Source organism: Mesoplodon bidens (assembly GCF_964165515.1).
Source record: "Mesoplodon bidens genome assembly, chromosome: 11".
Taxonomy (NCBI): domain Eukaryota; kingdom Metazoa; phylum Chordata; class Mammalia; order Artiodactyla; family Ziphiidae; genus Mesoplodon; species Mesoplodon bidens.
Genome location: NC_138167.1, coordinates 100,403,220 through 100,421,043, shown reverse-complemented (window position 1 = coordinate 100,421,043; position 17,824 = coordinate 100,403,220). Strand labels below are relative to the sequence as shown.

At 39.9% G+C, this 17,824-nt stretch overlaps 1 protein-coding gene across 1 annotated transcript in view; it reads right to left on the bottom strand.

Annotated features, from left to right (window-relative positions):
- KCNC2 (potassium voltage-gated channel subfamily C member 2) overlaps positions 1-17,510 on the bottom strand; it is a gene marked incomplete at its 3' end in the record, with an annotated part of 200,086 nt that extends 182,576 nt beyond the window's left edge. The window contains exons 1-2 of the mRNA XM_081248293.1: positions 16,894-17,510; positions 15,725-16,424 (exon numbers count right to left, since the gene is read on the bottom strand). Of these exons, the coding sequence (XP_081104419.1) occupies positions 15,725-16,405 (681 nt within the window). The 5' untranslated portion in view covers positions 16,406-16,424; positions 16,894-17,510. The remainder of the gene's footprint in view (positions 1-15,724; positions 16,425-16,893) is intronic.
- Between the last annotated feature and the right edge of the window lie 314 nt (positions 17,511-17,824).

Below are 17,824 nucleotides of genomic sequence, written 5' to 3'. Positions count from 1 at the left end.
ATATATTCCCTTAATTGTCCATAATAGGAACATTTACTTTTATGATTTAAGACTATTTTTTTATTTTAAAAATAGGGCTTTCCTGGTGGCACAGTGGTTAGGAGTCTGCCTGCCGATGCAGGGGACACGGGTTCATGCCCCGGTCCGGGAAGATCCCACATGCCGCGGAGCGGCTGGGCCCGTGAGCCATGGCCGCTGAGCCTGCGCGTCCGGAGCCTGTGCTCCGCAATGGGAGAGGCCACAGCAGTGAGAGGCCCGCGTACCGCAAAAAATAAATAAATAAATAAATAAACAAACAAACAAACTACAATGATCCCTTATCTTAAAAACATAAATTTGTCCTAAAATTATTCCGCTTTGAATACTATGATTTTATAATTTTTATTTTATCTACTATCTCACAATGGTTTTTCCTAAAAACAATACAGTTTTACTTGATCTCTATAATATATACAATATATTTGTATAAATGAAGGCTTTTCCAATTCCTTCTATTTGCATGACCACTATAATGTATATGTTTCTTTAAATGTCTTTCTCAGACTTCATATTTGCCACAATTTAGAGAGAATATCTGAGCATAGTTAGGTTTTAGATGTAATGGTCTTCATTACTGCACTGGTTTGATAAACTGTATTCTGGGTAGCATGAGGAAAAAGTCACCTTTGGATATTTCCATTATATTAAATGCAATGAGATAACAGTGCTGTGATGAAGAAGAATCTTTTTTTTTTCCGTTCTCCTTGTCTAATTTTCTTGCTGCTACAATGTCCATTCTTCAGCGTCTTTTCTTAGAACACAGCACACTTCACTGAAGGCCCCTTTTCCGTGTAATAAACAGGACAATCAGTGCCATCTATTATCGTCAGTCAGATGTTTCTCTATAAAATAAGGACTAAGCATTTGGTCCCATTGGCAATGTCTCTGTGTAAAAAATTAAAGCACACTAATATGTAGACATTATTTCAGCTTGATGTTGCTGCTTTATTGGGGAACTTTAAGTACCACAAACATCTGTTTAACCATCAAAGTTCATGTTCTTACAAATGTATTTTCAGTGGGCAGATGATAAATTAAAGTGTCACTGTTCTCCAAGTGATAATTTTCTAGGATTTTGTATTAATGTTAGTCTAACAAGCTTCTTATAGCAATGATAAAGTCACACACCATAGGTCGGCTTTGAATTTCTTCACTAGGATTATATATTTGGGGACCAGAATAGACAAAAAGTAGATAAAGAAGGTGGGCCCAAAGAAGGTAAGAAGAAACAATGACTTTGTAGGGAAGAATCATAGAGGAATACATCCTTGTAGACAAGAGAACTAAGGGAATTGTTCATATGGTAATAAAAACCCACTGAGAAAACTACCAGACACAACAACAAGAATGGAATGGTGCCCCTATGCAGAAGTTCATAACTAGTATGGGCAAGAAGTCTATATACATACAATCAAATTCTAGTGGAAGATAGTACACCTCATCTCCTTGGCCAAGTCTCATTAAAAATGATGAAAAAATATCACAGGGATAGAAAACAGGAAACATTGCTATCACTGACCCAGAAATATTAAGATATAAAGCAAACAGAATTGAACGAATCCGAGATGCAGATTCAGGGGAGAGGGAGAATGGAATTCAATACAGGTGCAAGAGAAAGCTTTTCTGGGAGTTGGTCCAATTCTTCCCAAAGAGATCCAGAAGCCAGAGGAACCTCAAACTCAGAGGCAACGGGCCCTAAGACAAGGAGCTGGCTGTGGGACAACTCCTTGGAAGTTCCTGGATTACTTTAGTGGCTGGCTACAGAATTTTCCCTCAGGATATAGCCAGCAAGAATAGCCCTCTAAATTATGTAGAGATTCAACAGTAGAGAAGACAGTTTCTATTAGGTGTGTTGGTGTGATCGAGAAAAGTAAAGTAAACTTCTTAGTACCTCAGATTTCCTCAAAGAGCATGGAGAAAAAGAAAAGAGAAAGGTCACCTGCATTAACTGAAATTCACTAAATTTCTTTCCCCAAATACAGCTTCCTTCCTTAAACCTTGAGAGGGTCCCAAGCTTGCCCACCTGCTCCTCCCTACACACCCTGAGGGGAATTCTTTGTTTCTGCATGACCCTGCCTATCTACCCACATAACACTATAATCACCCCCACCTCTCTTTCAAAGGAAAAGATATTTCAAGAAAATAAATACTATAAAAAAGAACAAAGGTGAAAGAATAGGAAAAAAATACCCATAGAGGGACCAGAGTTAATACCAGAAATGAGACAGAACTTTAAAAATTATCTAACTGGCATCTTCACAGAGATTCCTGAATACACTGTATCCATTAAATGAGAACATACTGAAATCGAAAAGGAGAAGTCAGAAAATAAATGACTTATTGGATACTACAAAAATGTTGCCCAAATGGAAAAGTCAGTGTACTGGGTTAAATGGTATGTACCCACATGCATGTTCACCCCAAACCTCAGAATGTCCTTATTTTGAAATAGCATCTTTGCAGAGGTATTGTAATTAGTTAAATTAAGATGCGGTCATACTGGGTTATTATGGGCTATAATCCAAAAATTGGTGTCTTTATAAGAAGAGGAAACTGAGAGAGACACACAGGGAAGATCAGCTTGTGAAAAGGGTGGCAGAGATTGGAGTGACGTGTCTACAAACCGAGGAACACCAAAGATTGCCAGGAACCATCAGAAGCTAGGAGAGAGCCATGGAGCAGATTTTTCCCTCAAAACCTTCAAAAGAAACCAATCCTGGATTTCAGACTTCTAGCCTCCAGAACTATAAGAGAATAAAGTTCTGTTGTTTCAAGACATCAAGTTTGTGGTAGTTTGCTACAACAACTCAGAGAAACTAATACAGCCAGTTATCTACAAAGTGATATAGAAACTCAGAGGAAGAAATGAACTGCTTTTGAGAGAGTTTAGAAGGTGTCAAGTAAGACTTGATAATTATACAGGCTATTGAAAGAAGATTGAATCAACCTGTTAAATCGAGGAGGAGAAAGTATTCTAGGCTGTGAAAACAGTGTGCACAAATGTGCAACAATGTGAATGCATCTCGTATTCAGGAATGGCAAAGCATGCAGTCTGACTGGTAGAGCTGTGAGAGCTATTATTACATTTATGGATGATGGACAGATTCTGGAGAGCCAGACTAAGGAAAATATAGTTTAATATGTAGCCAGTGGAAAGGGATAACAAGGTTGTAAGCAAGAAAATAGCATGGTACATTAATGCTTTAGAAGGAATTACTCTGCCTTGGATCTGAACACACCATCTTCTTCCCAGTTTAACTCCTTTGGTGTCTGTTTTCATTTCTGTTTTTCTTCCTCACTACCTTTGCTCCTTCCTGGACTTTTATCTAAAGGAAATATTTATTTAAAGCAATTTTCCAAAGAGTATTTTAAAGCCACAGAATCTTACTGGTATTTTTTAAATCCCCAGTTCACTTTAAGCTTCTAGCTTTGGAGTCTACCTGAGCTACTATATTGAACTAGTCAGTTCCATTTCATAGAAATTATGCAAAAATTAATATTATTTTCTTGGGCTTTAAACCAAAAAAGCTGATGTTTCTTGTACAGAGGACTTCTTACTCCTCACCACCTTTTTATGGTGGTGAATTACTGCAACCAAAAAATTTAAGGGGCATACTCTGCATCTAATTTCACAACTATAAAATCTATGAGATAGCTATTAATAATCGAGTAATTGGTACTGAAGTATAAAAGATAAACCACGAAACAATACAAAATATTATAGTGTTAAATCCCATGAAAGAATAACTGCTGATTTCTCAAGTCATATAACCACTGACTCTTGAATTAGAAAAAAGTCATAAAGGTTGTCTTGTTCCACTGTGCAAACAGAAACTAGGGAGACATTCTTGACTTCTCTCTCTGCCTCATTCACTGCATGTAATTAATAGACAATTCCACTTTAATTATGTTCATTTTACTTCATCCTTCTGGCCACTGTTTTAATTAAGGTCACGGGTATCTCTTACCTGGATTACTGCAATAACATGCTAAACTGTAGCTCTTCTGAGAAACTTGTACTCATTTTCCCCAGCCCAGTCCCCTCTTCAAGTATAAAGGTTTCAGAATAATATTCCCAATTACAAATACGCATGCCATTGCTCTGCTTAAAATCCTTCAGAAGTGCCCCACTACCACCAGAGGAAGACCAGACCTTCTCAACAGAGCTTACCAAGCCTCTGGATCCAACCTCAGCTTCTGTCTCCTGCCGTATCTCCGCATCCCTCACGCAATGCTGTAGCTGTCCTGAATTATTTACAGTATGTTGCACAGGCCTTGCCTTCTCTCCCTTTTAGGACTTTGTTTCAGCTCTTTTCTCTACAAAGTCTAGCTATTTCCTCCTCTTCATCTTCTGGTACCAACAGAGGCATAATTCCTCCAGGAAGTCTTTTTCCCACCTTGGCAAGACTACGTTAACTTCTACTGGAGCTCTCCTGACGTTGCACTATCATTTCCCTTCTGTTCTCCTCCAGGACACCATAACTCCTTAAAGGCAGGAAATACGCCTTTACCTTGCCACTCGTAAAATGCCTGGTATATAATACATACATGTTAGATATTGTTCTAATTAATCACCCTTTATTCATTAGGGATAGAATTACTCCTACAATTTTCCAGACAGTAATCCAAGACCCATATGAAAAATCTCAGGAAGAGACAACTTATTTTTTTATGAACATTCTAAATGCTAGAAAGTTCCCTTACGGTGGGCTATTGCAAACACGCTATCTCCCAAAATAAGCAATGCTTGTCGTAAAGAAGAGTGATGATGATGACGACGATGATAATAACATTACAGCTAAAATTTAGAGAACCAGGCACTATGCTGGCTCCTGAACATGACTATGCTCAATCCACCCTTTTAACAATTCCTTGAATCAGATACAATTATTATCTCCCCAGTCCAGATGAAAAGAGGGAGGCTTAAACTTTGTGAAAGTTATACAGCAAGCAAGTGGAACAGTCAGGATTCGAACTCAGCCAACTGAGTTTTAATTCACACGACTTCACTTCGCATTAATTCACTCCCATCTCAAAACCAACTGTCAGCTAGTCCTTCAACTCTTTGCCCTGAAAAAGAGCTGTAGTAAAAATGATATTAATAATAATAATAAAAATAAAAAATAAAAACCTAGTTAACTTTGTTTTAAACTAGTCTCCGAGTTCATCTGTCCATGGAACTCTTTTGAGGGGCAACATCTGTTAACACCCTGAAGAGCTGCAGATCTAGAAAGCACACTTTGCTACTGATCCAAGCATGATTATTATCTTAATTCACTGTTAAATTGTATTTGCTTTGGCAGCAGCCACATCACAGTACTGTCATGTACTGGGTCAGTAGCCAACTACAACCCCAAAGATGTTCATCTGATCTGAATCCTATCCAAATCCTACTGCAGTGAGACCTGGGAAGTAAAAATTTTAGTCATCATCTTAAATTATTCCTATCTAAGTTTCAGAACCACTATTTTGGAATAAACTGAGATAACAGTGTTTATTCCTGCCCTGGACTGAATATCCATCTCATTAGAAAATCTCATTTATAAGCCCAGAAGCCCTCTCTTCCTCTGAAGCCCGTTCTCCTGCCTTCTGATCTTTTTATTACCCCATACAACATGGCATGGTATTCTCTGTGAAACTTCCATGTTTGCACACTACTCTGTTACCCTAATCCTTGATTGCTGGAAAAAAACTTTATCTCTTGCGCATTAACTAAAATCTCATCTCCTCTGTATAGGAGAGTGGGTCCCTCCCAAATCTGTGTGTCCACACTATACCAATATCTCTATTATAGTGTTAATGCATTATATTGTAACTATGGACATACAGTTGTTCTTTTCCAAGAGAATACAAGCATCTTGAAGGTAACTGCCAAATTTTAACCCTTGCATTCTCAGCACTAACCTAGTTTTGGCCAATAGTTGAAGCTCAATAACTGTCAGCAGAGAGATTCAAAAGCATTTGACAGCTTTCATCTTTGATGCTTCCAGTTTGTTTAGCTGAGAAAAATGTACTAATACCTGGTGACAGCGCGCCACTTCATCAACCAAGTGATGCAAACCAAGGTAGAGGAAACACAAAATGTTGTTGACAAAGAAACCTAGCAGTGAAGCACCAAGTCAAGTGCTCAAAAGTAAAGTTACCAAGAAATCACCTATATAGAGAAAGTTAAGATGAATTAAATCCACGATTAATACATAAATAGAAAAATGAATAAGTATTGAAAACAATCACTAAATTTAAAAAACACTAAAGAACTGAGAGTATGCACATGTTACAACTGAAAACTGAGCACTGGACTCTCAGGAGAAGGTGAGACAACTAACGAATCCTGCTTCTGAATGAAGACTAATCCATTCTGAATGCCATTGCGGCCTATTAGTACATTAAAATATATTTGATTTCATTAATTTGCATGAATTTTATATCTCTAGCATTGTACTCCAAATATCAAAGCACAGTCAACGCCATTTTGAACCTAGGAATTAAGCATAAGCTCACAAATGTTTCTCCGTCACGATACAAATATGATGGTTGTTCAACTTGATGCACCCACTAATCATTTTATATGACCCTCATAGGTCACTCAGGCCTGATAATAAAGTTCCAGCTAAAAAAAAAAAAAAAAAAGGCTACTTGCTACTTTAGATTCTGTTTGCACAAAAAAAGGGCCAGCTAAATCTCTCTTCTGTCCATTTCCTACTCAATTTCTATGAAAGATGGGTTTCATTAAGAGTATTTTCATAATTTTCATAATTGCCCTCTTGCTGTTCACCCCAAGAGAGAAGCAGGACAATTTAAACAGTAAATCAAACGATAATGATGCATTGTTCTGTTTTCCTAAATACCAATTTTATCCAAATTAATATATTGGGTTGGCCAAAAAATTCATTCGGGTTCCTCCATAACATCTTACTGAACGATCCGAATGAACTTTTTGGCCAGCCCAATAGTAAGGAAGCTTCCTCTTGCTGTGATTACTTTGCCATTGTTTCCAATACAGTTATTACACAATATTCACTTTTAGCACATGGCATTTTATCCTTAATCAATAAACAGAAAAGTAAGCAACCCTATACCTGAACTTCTGTTGTATAATTTACAAACAGAGATACAAAATTTACAGAAACTCTGAATAATCTCTGTCCCTTTCATTAAGCCCAATCTGACAAACTACTCAATGAATAATTTTATATTCATCCAAATTGTTTTTGCTTAAACATAATTCATAAACATGTCTTAAGTTTAGAATTAACAATATTATTTGGATATCATGACAATATTATCTAGGACCACTTTATTTTATAAAAAAAATTTTTGCATTTTATCATTTAGTGAATAACTTTCAAATTCTGGACAAAGTATTGGTGTAAAATAAGAGAATGTTTGTGGTCAAAAGGTGGCATATTTTCGTCACTTGGACTTTCTCCATGGAGACAACTCAAAGGAGAACACCTTCCATTGCTGAGACTAAATCACAGATCACTTGCCAAGGAGGGCTATCTTGACCTTTGCTCCAGTTTTTAAAGATATCAGCAACGTTGTCAGATACATAAAGAGTGGCAAAGCTCCAACATCTGATAGCAAACCCACCAGAGCATTCAAACAGAAAATGAAGATGACACTGAGTTGTCTGCATAGGGTTTTCTTAATACATGAACACTGAGGAAATGTCAGATTACAAAGATGTCTCTGTCATTATGAGCTTTCGGAAGAAAAGGTCAGTCAAGTAACCATAGCAATTATGGAGTACTTTTTTCCCAATATTACCAGAAACTTCTTCTGTTTTGATTCCTATAAAATGCATTCTTTCAAACATTCTCAAAATTATAATGCTGCTTTACATCCCACCACAGGGAAGGAAACATCACCTTTGGCTAACTGTCTACTAAAAGAAGATTGAAGGGAAAGTTTTTCTGTCCTGTATTTGCTGACCTCAAGCAATATATAATCTCATTTTCAGATCTTAAAAAACACTCCAAGTATCTTTCACTCTAATTTACCAGTTATTCCTGTGTAAAGCCAACCATGATCTGGTTAATTACATGTGAGAAGAGAATGTTCTATAAAACACATTAGCCATCACCAATAGGTTGAACTAGGGTTGCATTTAAAAATTCCAAAGGCAGTAAGTTCAATAAAAGTAGAAAAACATACTACAAAAGACACACACACACAAGGATAGAGGGAAAAAATAGGAGGTAAGTGCACAGGCAGGTTAGTTTTGAGGCTTTAAAGGTAGTAGAACAGTAAGATATAGAACCGGTAGAGAAGGCAGCAATGGAAGGATTCGTCTGGAGGGGATCTGGAAATAGAGAGAATATCTAAAACAGTGACAATTTCCCTGCTATTGCTGAATAATAGGACATGGAAGAGGACAGACCCTACCCCAACTATTCCTAACATCTTACTGCTTCCCAAAAGCTAAAATCTGTGCACCTAACATTAAAGCCAACCGAGACTAAACAATCAAGATTGAATGCAAAGAGCGCCAGGACTCAGAAGATCCAAGTTCTAGCCCCGCTACTGGCACTAACCAGCCGAGGCTGTGAACAAGCCAGCTGCTTTTTCTGTGAGTTGAGCTAATTGTGTCAGGTGATCACCAGTTTCCTTCCAATTCTACGTCTCACGCACACTAGAAGTCTGTTTTATATACCAATCTCATTCAAAGAGTATATATATTATATATATATATATAAATATACACATGCACACATACAAATTAATATTCTCAATCAATACTTTAAGCCATATTCCCATGAGTCTCTTCCTTCATTTATCCATATAAAAATTTTATAAACATATACAAACCCTGAGTGTGTATCTACAGTATGACAGTGAATATATCTTTTTATGTAAATATGTATATACTGAAATAGAAAAACTATTTTTTCTCAAAACAGAAATCTGGTGCCCTATATAATACATCCATATATTTCTCTTGAAATAGTCTTCATTAATGAGTACATTAAAATACAAGCTTATGAAGTGTGCTAGACAGCATACCATTCTCTATGCTTACTCTGATAGAATGAGCTGTGAAAGAGATTAGGACTAAATAATTTGACACTATTTTGTAAACACTTCAATGTGTTAGGCATATCTGTAAATCCTTATGTGAATAAGACTTTCCCTTCTGTATAAGATACGGGAAGGGGAAAACGCTGGTGTCTTTGACAAGGCACTTTTCAAATGGAAATAAAACTGAGATTATCTAATCAGTTATCCTTGTGGGTGGATGGGTATACACCTGCACTGAATCTTAGACTTAGGAAATGACAGAGCCGATCATCTTTATGGGTTCCATGACAGAGCCACAGCAAAATGATTTCCTGAGATCAATATGTGGTTGAGAGAAAGCTGTTTTCAATGGAAACAAGAAGCTAGGAGCTAACCTGTCTCTATGGTAACCAGAGCAGCAGCTACCCAACAGCTGTAGGGGAAAAAAAGGGCAGAAAGTTAAAATGCAAAAAACAAAAGAAATCCATACTAGTTTACCCTATTAGGGTGATGGTCCCTAGAGTACAATCAAAACCAGTGCAGACATACTGTTCCCCCCACCCAAGGGATTTTTAGCAATCACTATCCTTATTTTTCCTCCAAACCTCAAAATCTTAGAGCTGGAAAGAAGTTTGGATACTTATGTAGTCCAGTGTGTCATCCCCATTTTTTTCTTTCAGAATAAGGCTGAAGGATATCAAGACTCAGGAAGATGAAGTAAATTCTTTCAGGTCACACAGCTAGTTGTGAAATCAAGGTTAGTGCCTAGGTCTCATGGATTCCAACTCAGGCATTTTTCCAATGCTGTTTCCATATATTCTCTACTTCTAGTCTCTTCTCCTCCCAACATCCACATTTTAGTCACTTTCTGAGAAAATATTGACAACAGAGTATTAAAATTAATCACCACACTTCAACCTATGAGAAAAGCAAAAAAGCAATGCTACCCTGTCATTAAAAAAAAAATCTTGGCTGCTCTTCCAAAAGAAAAGCCCTTCATACTTCAAAAAGAATTGAATTAAGTTTATATCATATATTGATGGTTATTGTTTAGATTATGTTGCCACTCTATATTTCCTTATGGAGATCTGTTTTTATATTTTATCAGTCCTTTAGTGTCATTTACTATTTCATTTAGATATACTTTAAAGGTTGCCATAATAAAAAGGATAAATGACTCAGAATTTGAAAAATATATGAGATCTGAAAACTGCATTTACTTTATTTGCAGTAGTAAAAATAAATAGTAATGATACATATTTCTAATGGGAAAGGTTGACCTGCATTTCTTTATAAACACACATTTCCTTGTTTTCAGTTGCTTTGAAAATAAGCTTCTTGACAGAGAAGAAAAATTTCCTTGACTCTCATTTAGTATTGTCAACTCAGTTCTACAGATGAGCTCTTGGGAAAATATAACAGAAAAAAGTCATACCTAATCTGTCCAGCTATTCACCTTTGGCATGCCTAATGCCCCAGCAATGGATCAGATCACCTAGTTTGTGATCAAATACACTATTGAAAATACAATTCTATTAGAGTTACCTGTTTTCTTAAAATTATATGTTGAATGAGGCACTCTCTGATCTTATCCAATGCTCGGAATATAAGAAAAAAATTAATTTGTGAACTATACAATTAGTGGCCTGGAAAAGGACAAAGGACACTTAGATGCTTATACAGCAAATGCAAACACACCAGACTATTACACCAGACTCTTTTTAGGGGCCTGAAGTTTGGATTTGCATTGTCATGTGGTTGGTCATAACTTGTAATTAAAATGGAAGGGATGAAGATACTCGACCACACTGCAAATAATTCAGTTGTTTGGTATATGTACATCGTTTACCATATTCTTCAATAATGCTGCAGAAAGACAGTGTATAAATCACTTTGAAAAACAGAAAAATCAAGATTGAAAAAGCCTAACATTTTCACATAATAAAATAAAGACTAACGATACCTTAAGACCATCATTTCTTTTTTTTTTTGGCCACGCCCTGCAGCTTGTGGGATGTTAGTTCCCCAACCAGGGATTGAACCCCAGGCCCTCTGCAGTGAAAGCATGGGCATCTTAAGCAGTGGACCACCAGGGAGTTCCTGAGACCATCATTTCTAGATGGAATATTTTCCTGCACATCTAGGCAATATTTCAATGTGAGACATTTTTTGAGGAAAACATCTATAATATTTCTGGAATTTTGTTTGTTGTTATTTTGTTGCATTTTTAATTGAATAGATAATGTTTTAGGAAATATCTTATTACAAATAGAGTGGTGAGCTTATTGAGGGCAAAGCACTATATCTTCTCATGCATTCCCAGTAGCTTACACAGTTTCTGGTACAGTGACTGCATAATCAGTATTCACTGATTAAATAAACACTCTAAAATTTTAATAATTAAGAACAATATTTTATAAACAAGCTATATTTGACCATTAATTCTTTTAACTGGAGCAAGGTTCACAAAATAAGAATTAATACATTTTCTTTCTTTAATCTTAATATATGACTCAAATTGTCTTTGCCTTATTATAATTTTTTTAATTAAACGTTACACTTAAAGCTAGCAAATAGCTACTTAGATAATTTCTTTCCTGTTTTGTTTTGTGCCTTGAGGTAGAGGAAAAAATGGCCCATAAAATGTAAATTACATATTTGCAATTTTGAATCCAATTCTAGATATTTAAGTTTAAATTTTAACAGTTTTAAGGAGTATATTTTAGTAATGCTGTGGAAATAAAACAATTTAAAATACTAATAAAGTATATTTTCAAGATTATATAAATGGTGGATTCACTATCATAATCCAAGTGTAGTTCAGGATTATCTGCATATAGTGGTATATGGATAAAGGTCTGGAGAACATATACGAAGTGATCCAGACCCACACCAAAAAGCCAACATCTTAAATATGGTTCTATGGCAGTTTTTTTGTTTTGTTTTGTTTTTCTTTTCTAAAATTCTCTTTGAGAGTAAAAAAAAATTTTTTTAAAGGTCTATCAAGTAATCAAAGATATACATGCTGCCAAGGAAGGGCCACACTCTAGACCAGAACCTAATTCAATCACTTTCCCTCCTTCCCCCAAAAACTAAGTGAAAAGAAGAGGGAGATCTAATATAACCACTCTTAGCTCTGTAATATTGGGAAATTTTGCGCTTATATTATTTTTCAAACTTCTAAAAAATCTAGAAGTTCTATTAAAGAATTTCTGCCTGGTGCCTGTTCACTTACAATTATATGCCTTCATAGGAAAGCGCATACAAGCTTCATTTCCTTCTAAAACTTAGACATTAAATTGGAAATATACAATGCAGAACATTTTTACAAAAACATCTATGGCTCCTTGCTTTTTACCATTTGTAAATATCACTCAATGGCATCAACAGAATAATCTCACCTTTTCTTTCCTGATCTCATTTTCTGAACAACAGGTTTCCATGACAACTTATATTTAAGTTTTTATAAATTTCTATTTTGGAATACTATTCTTAAGGATATAATTCATAAATGAAAAGTATAAACTTATTTACCAAGTTAACCTGAACAATTTAGACCCCTCAAATAGGTATTTACATCATAAATTAAAAGTAATAGAGGAGGGGGAAATGCCAACCGAAACAAAAGGCAAAAATACAGTGTTGTAGAATTCAATTAATTATCCAGTTCCTATCACTCTTGTTTCAGTCTGCCACTTTAGATCATAAAAGTCAGAAATTAAACATGTCTATTATATAACTGAGCCAATCTCCTCAATGTTGGGAAAGGATAAGAACAATGTTGAAACAGGTATAACAAATTGAGAATAGAATTTGGACAGTTAAAATTGTTCATCTCAAGTATATCAATAAAAGATGAACTAATGTAAAATGAAAAGTAAGAGGGCTTATAAAAGTTAAATACTTCTATTAAGAATGAGACTTGTGGCAGTAAGACCACAGCTGAAACAAACCACTTGGTAACTGATTTTATGTCTCCTAGAATCATGTCCATGAAAAATATAATTTCATCCAGTGACCTCCCAATGTAATTCTATTTATCAAATTAGTCAGATAACATTGTCTGTCAATCATCTGAACTAAAAGTGTCCGTATAAAAATATTAAATCACATTTAAATAGAATGGTTACTTCCGAGTATTCTTCAGGCAACCCCTAATAATTTGAAAAGGGATTTTCTTGAAGACAAGTCCCACAAATGTTAGCCAATCTGAACAAAAAGGAAAACATTACATATCAACTGGTCAATAAAAATGGAAAGTTAAAACAGCGTTCATTTTAAGAAAACTGGAATCCCATATTTGCACTCTAATGTTGGGTGGTACAGCCAAAGACCTGGAACATATATATATATATATATATATATATATATATATATATATATATATATATATGTATATATATACATATATATATATATATGTATGTATATATATACACATACACATATGTCATAGATGTCCTTTCAAAGTTAGAATTCTAGTGACTGTCCTATGCTGCATTAAATCTCAAGAGCAACACTATCTGCAGAGATTTCACAAGCCAGACAGTCAGTTATAATCAGTGGTTGTGGTGGAAAGGGCCTGGGGGGGATGTCATGAGACCTCCAGCATAATTTTGGCTCTGTTAATAACTCGCTGTATGACCTTGGCCCTCACTTAGTATCTGCAGTCTTCATTTTCCTCATCTACAAAATACAGGGTCCTCACGAGGTGACCTCAAAGGAATTTTCCAGGTCTATGATTCTCAGCTGATTCTGCTTCTAATGGCTCTTTGACCTTGTATTAATCTCTAATCTATCTGTGTTCTTTTCCTCACCTAAAAGGGATGCAGGCCAAATCCTTAATATTACTACAATGAAATCTTAGTAAGATTTTTAAAAAACTCTTTTCAGTTTAATGGTCTAACCACTGACCAATAATCAATAGAATCAATTACCATAGCAATAATAAAAACTGAACATCTTAAAGTTTTTGCTGTGCAACCCGGTCTACAATAAAATGTATTCTATTATTATGAGGAAAGATAATAAAACTTCCTGTCTTTTTTTATACCACATAAAATAAGAAAATTATAGGATGAGTCTGAAAACAAATGCAGATTATCTTGTTAGCTGCCAAGTGGAAGGAGCACTGTAGGACTCAGCTGGAATCCAAAACAACAGAGGTAAGGGTCATGAGTCTATGATTTAACTTAAATAAATAAATATGCACTTTTTCCCCCCTGAATGCCAACTCTTGCTGAATTTATAGAATGGTCTTAAAAGGAAGATTTCAGAGTTGAAGTTAGTAATTCTACATTCAAATATGAGAACATGGACTTACTAGAATTTATGTATGCATTTAAGTACCAGATCCCATAAAGTAGCAATGCTTTAAATTGTCTCTTTGATATTCTATTTCAAATTGAAAACAAAACATATCCTCAGACTTCTACAGTGGTATCAGAAGCACATCTTCTGACATGTTATCAGCTGCACAACATCTCAGATGCAGAGACTTCTGACATTCAGGGGAACACAATAATGAGGATGGAGCCAAAGTTAAGCTGGGAGAATTCCCATTCTGCCCAAGGGGAATCTTTTCTGGGTGTCAGAAGCAAACCAGACACACGCAGTTAGAAAGATTTAACTAAATACAGTACCCCGTTCTCACATATAATTAAAAACCATTCACGTACTGTATAATTTTGGGTTATTTATATTTCTTTTCTTTCCTTTAAAACTAGAGAAACCATTATTAGTTACTTTTATAATCTCTTCATTGGGATTTTGAAGAATTAATCGCGGGTATCAAGGACTAAATTTAAACTGTCACTCAAGCTAAAAACTGAAAAGAAAAATTGAGGATGGGATCACAATCTATAGAGTATAATAAAGTTGCCTACAATCTAAATTACCCAGTCTTTAATTTAGAGACTCCCACTAAACCAGGATCACCAAAGTGACAAATTGGCGTTCAACCTGTAGAAAACACAGATACAGCACAAGGGGAAATGCATCAGACTCCAAAATTCACTGTGCAGGTGGGCTATCCCGTCAACTCACGGGGACAAGCAAACCCAGCACCGCTCTCTCTTGGAAGGAGACAGGCGGAAACAACATTCGGCAGATTTTCACAAAATGAACCTCCTGGCACACCCTCTCCCGGCCCAACCACGGACATATATTTCATTTCTCCTCTACTGTCCTCAGATTAGATCCCTAATTGGAGCCACTGCTCTGGGGGAGTCAGGTGTGCAGCGGTGTCAGGTCTCACTGGAAAGGTCCAATAGTGATGACCAGAAGGCCTGAAGGGCCATCCGAGCTAAAGAAAACGTTGGAACAAGAGTTAGAAAAAGAAACTCAACAGGAAGTGTGACAGCGGTTTCAGAACAAGGGTCCAGACAGACTCGCCCAGAGTAGCCGACATTTGCCCTTTCGGTCCCATCTGCTGAAGTAAATCTCAGTTGCAGTTGAGGAGGAGAGGAGGGGGGTGCCGGGGGGCGGGGGGAGGGAGCAGGGAGGGTCGGGGCCAGGGTCCCTGAGTTTACCCTGCACGGGAGGGGCCCCTCGTCTCCTGCTTGGGGAACCCTGCTCTCTTCGCCCCCTGCCCCCATCCCAGAGGCCTCGGCGGAAAAGAACCGGAAGTTGCGGAAGGAGTTGGGAGAAGTTGGCGCCGCAGGGAAGGGGGCGACTCTGGCCTTACCCTGGCGGCTCTGGACGAGTAGGGGTCCTCAAAGAGGGCCCACATGCGGGGCTGCAGCCTCCTCCAGCGGCCGGACTTGCCGTCGGGGCCCCCCAGGCCCGCGGCGTCCTCGATGCCCAGCCTCTTGGCCGCCAGGTCCTCGTCGTCGCCAGGGTCGCCGCCGATGAGGTCGGGGGCCTCGAAGATGTCGAGCGCCTCCTCGGCGTCGCGGTGCTGCCGGTAAGTCATCCAGCAGCAGGGCTCCACATCGGTCTCGTCGATGCCCCAGAAGGCCAGCTCCTCCTCGAACAGCGGCCCGCACACGTCGGCGGGGCAGTGCAGCTTGCCGGTGCGGTAGTAGTTGAGCACGTAGGCGAAGACGCCCGGGTGCCGGTCGAAGAAGAACTCGCGGCTGCCCCGGGGGTGGTCGCCGCCGCCGCGGACGCTGCAGTTGCCCGCGCCGCCCTCGAAGCAGCCGCCCGGCCCGGGGGACAGCAGGGGCGGTCGCGGCGGCGGCGAGAGAGGAGGGGGCGAAGGCTGCAGCGTGTCGCCCGCCGCCTTCAGGCAGTCGCCCTGGGGCTCGGAGGCGGCGAGAAGGGCCAGGCGCGTCCCGGGCAGGGTCTTGAGGGTGCTGCGGTAGGTTTCGTGCCGGGTGCCCCCGACATTGAGGATCACCCGCTCGTTGTTCTCGATCTTGCCCATCTCTGTGCCTTAGACATGACTGGGGGGAGGCGAACACAGCACCAAGTTAAAGATCTCGGCCGGCGGAGCCGCGCTGTGACTCCCACCCCCACTCGCAGCCCGAGAGTCCCAAGATGCAGGGTTGACAGAAAGGCGAGGGGCAAAGGGCCCTCCCAGGATGAGTTTGGCACCCAGCCCTGTCCCCGCCTCAAGCACCGTACCTTTCCCAGGCTTCTAGAGAACGGAGGAGATAGCAGGCAGAATCTTCCTTGACCTTCCCTGACGCCTTTCACCCGCACACCTTTCTCCCTCTGCTCTGCCCCCTTCACCCTCTCTGCCCTCTGTGCTCTCTCGAGTCTCACCTGTGCCCAGCCCCTAACTCTCCCCCGCCTCCCCCAAACCCCTTACCTTTCCCTCCTAAGTCCTCCCCTCCCCCTCTCCCCACCCCCGCCCTCGCCCCGTGCCCCGTCCCTTTCCTCCCTCATATTCCGAGACCCTCTCCCTCCTACCCTCTCCGGGAGGCTGTTCCCTTAGGCAGGGAGTTCTCTCTGCCCAGGCAACTTGGCAGTCTTGGGTGAGAGACCCCCAGACTGGGCGGCGAGCCCCCACTAAACGCGTCCTCTCGGTGAACTCTGGACAGCCCGCTGTTGCCTGGCTCGCGGGGAGCGCCCCTTGCGCGACCTCTACTCCGCTTCCCGGGCCAGGCAAATAGACTGAACGCGGAAGTCAGAGCAAAAAAAAGTCCCTGCTGGTGCCTTTCACCAAGGAGACCTCTCCCCAATTTCCTGATCCAATTTCCTTTTCACATCACTGCTATTGTTGAAATTATTATTACTTGGGAAAGGAAACGCCTGACTAGGATCCATTTGGGGGAGCAGAAGTGATCAGTGCATCCCACCCCATCCCCCTTTCCCAAGAACAACAAACGTCTTGCGGGCGGAGGGGTGCTTTCTAGGAGGAGCGCGGCCCGGGGAAAAGCTGCTGGAGGCACACCCCCTGCATCCCCGAGCTGGGAGTCCTGGCTGACAGTGTCCCCGTTTCCGACCTCCCAGCCACCTCTCGCCTGGGCTTCACCTCTGCAGTCCTACTGCGGAACGGAGCGGGGATGCCTGCCTTGCAGGGTCGGCACGCCCTTCCCGGCAAATCAGCCCCTTGCCCTCCCGCCTCTATAGGTACCTTAACGAGACCGAGAGAAAAGTGGTTCTGCTATGGTGTCCGAGTGGACGAGGTGCTCGGGGCAGCCGGACGGAGTCCCGACACCCAGCCGAGCCGCCCTTTTCCAACGAGAAACTACTTGTTGGCGTTTTTCGGGTTCAGGTGGCTGGGCTGCTTCCCGTGGCGCTGGGCTCGCGGAGACAGCCCCCGCCGGCCGCGCGCCGCGCCACCCGCCCTCATTGTGCGAGCTGCTGTGGGCTCGCTCCGCGCCGACCTCGGCGCCCA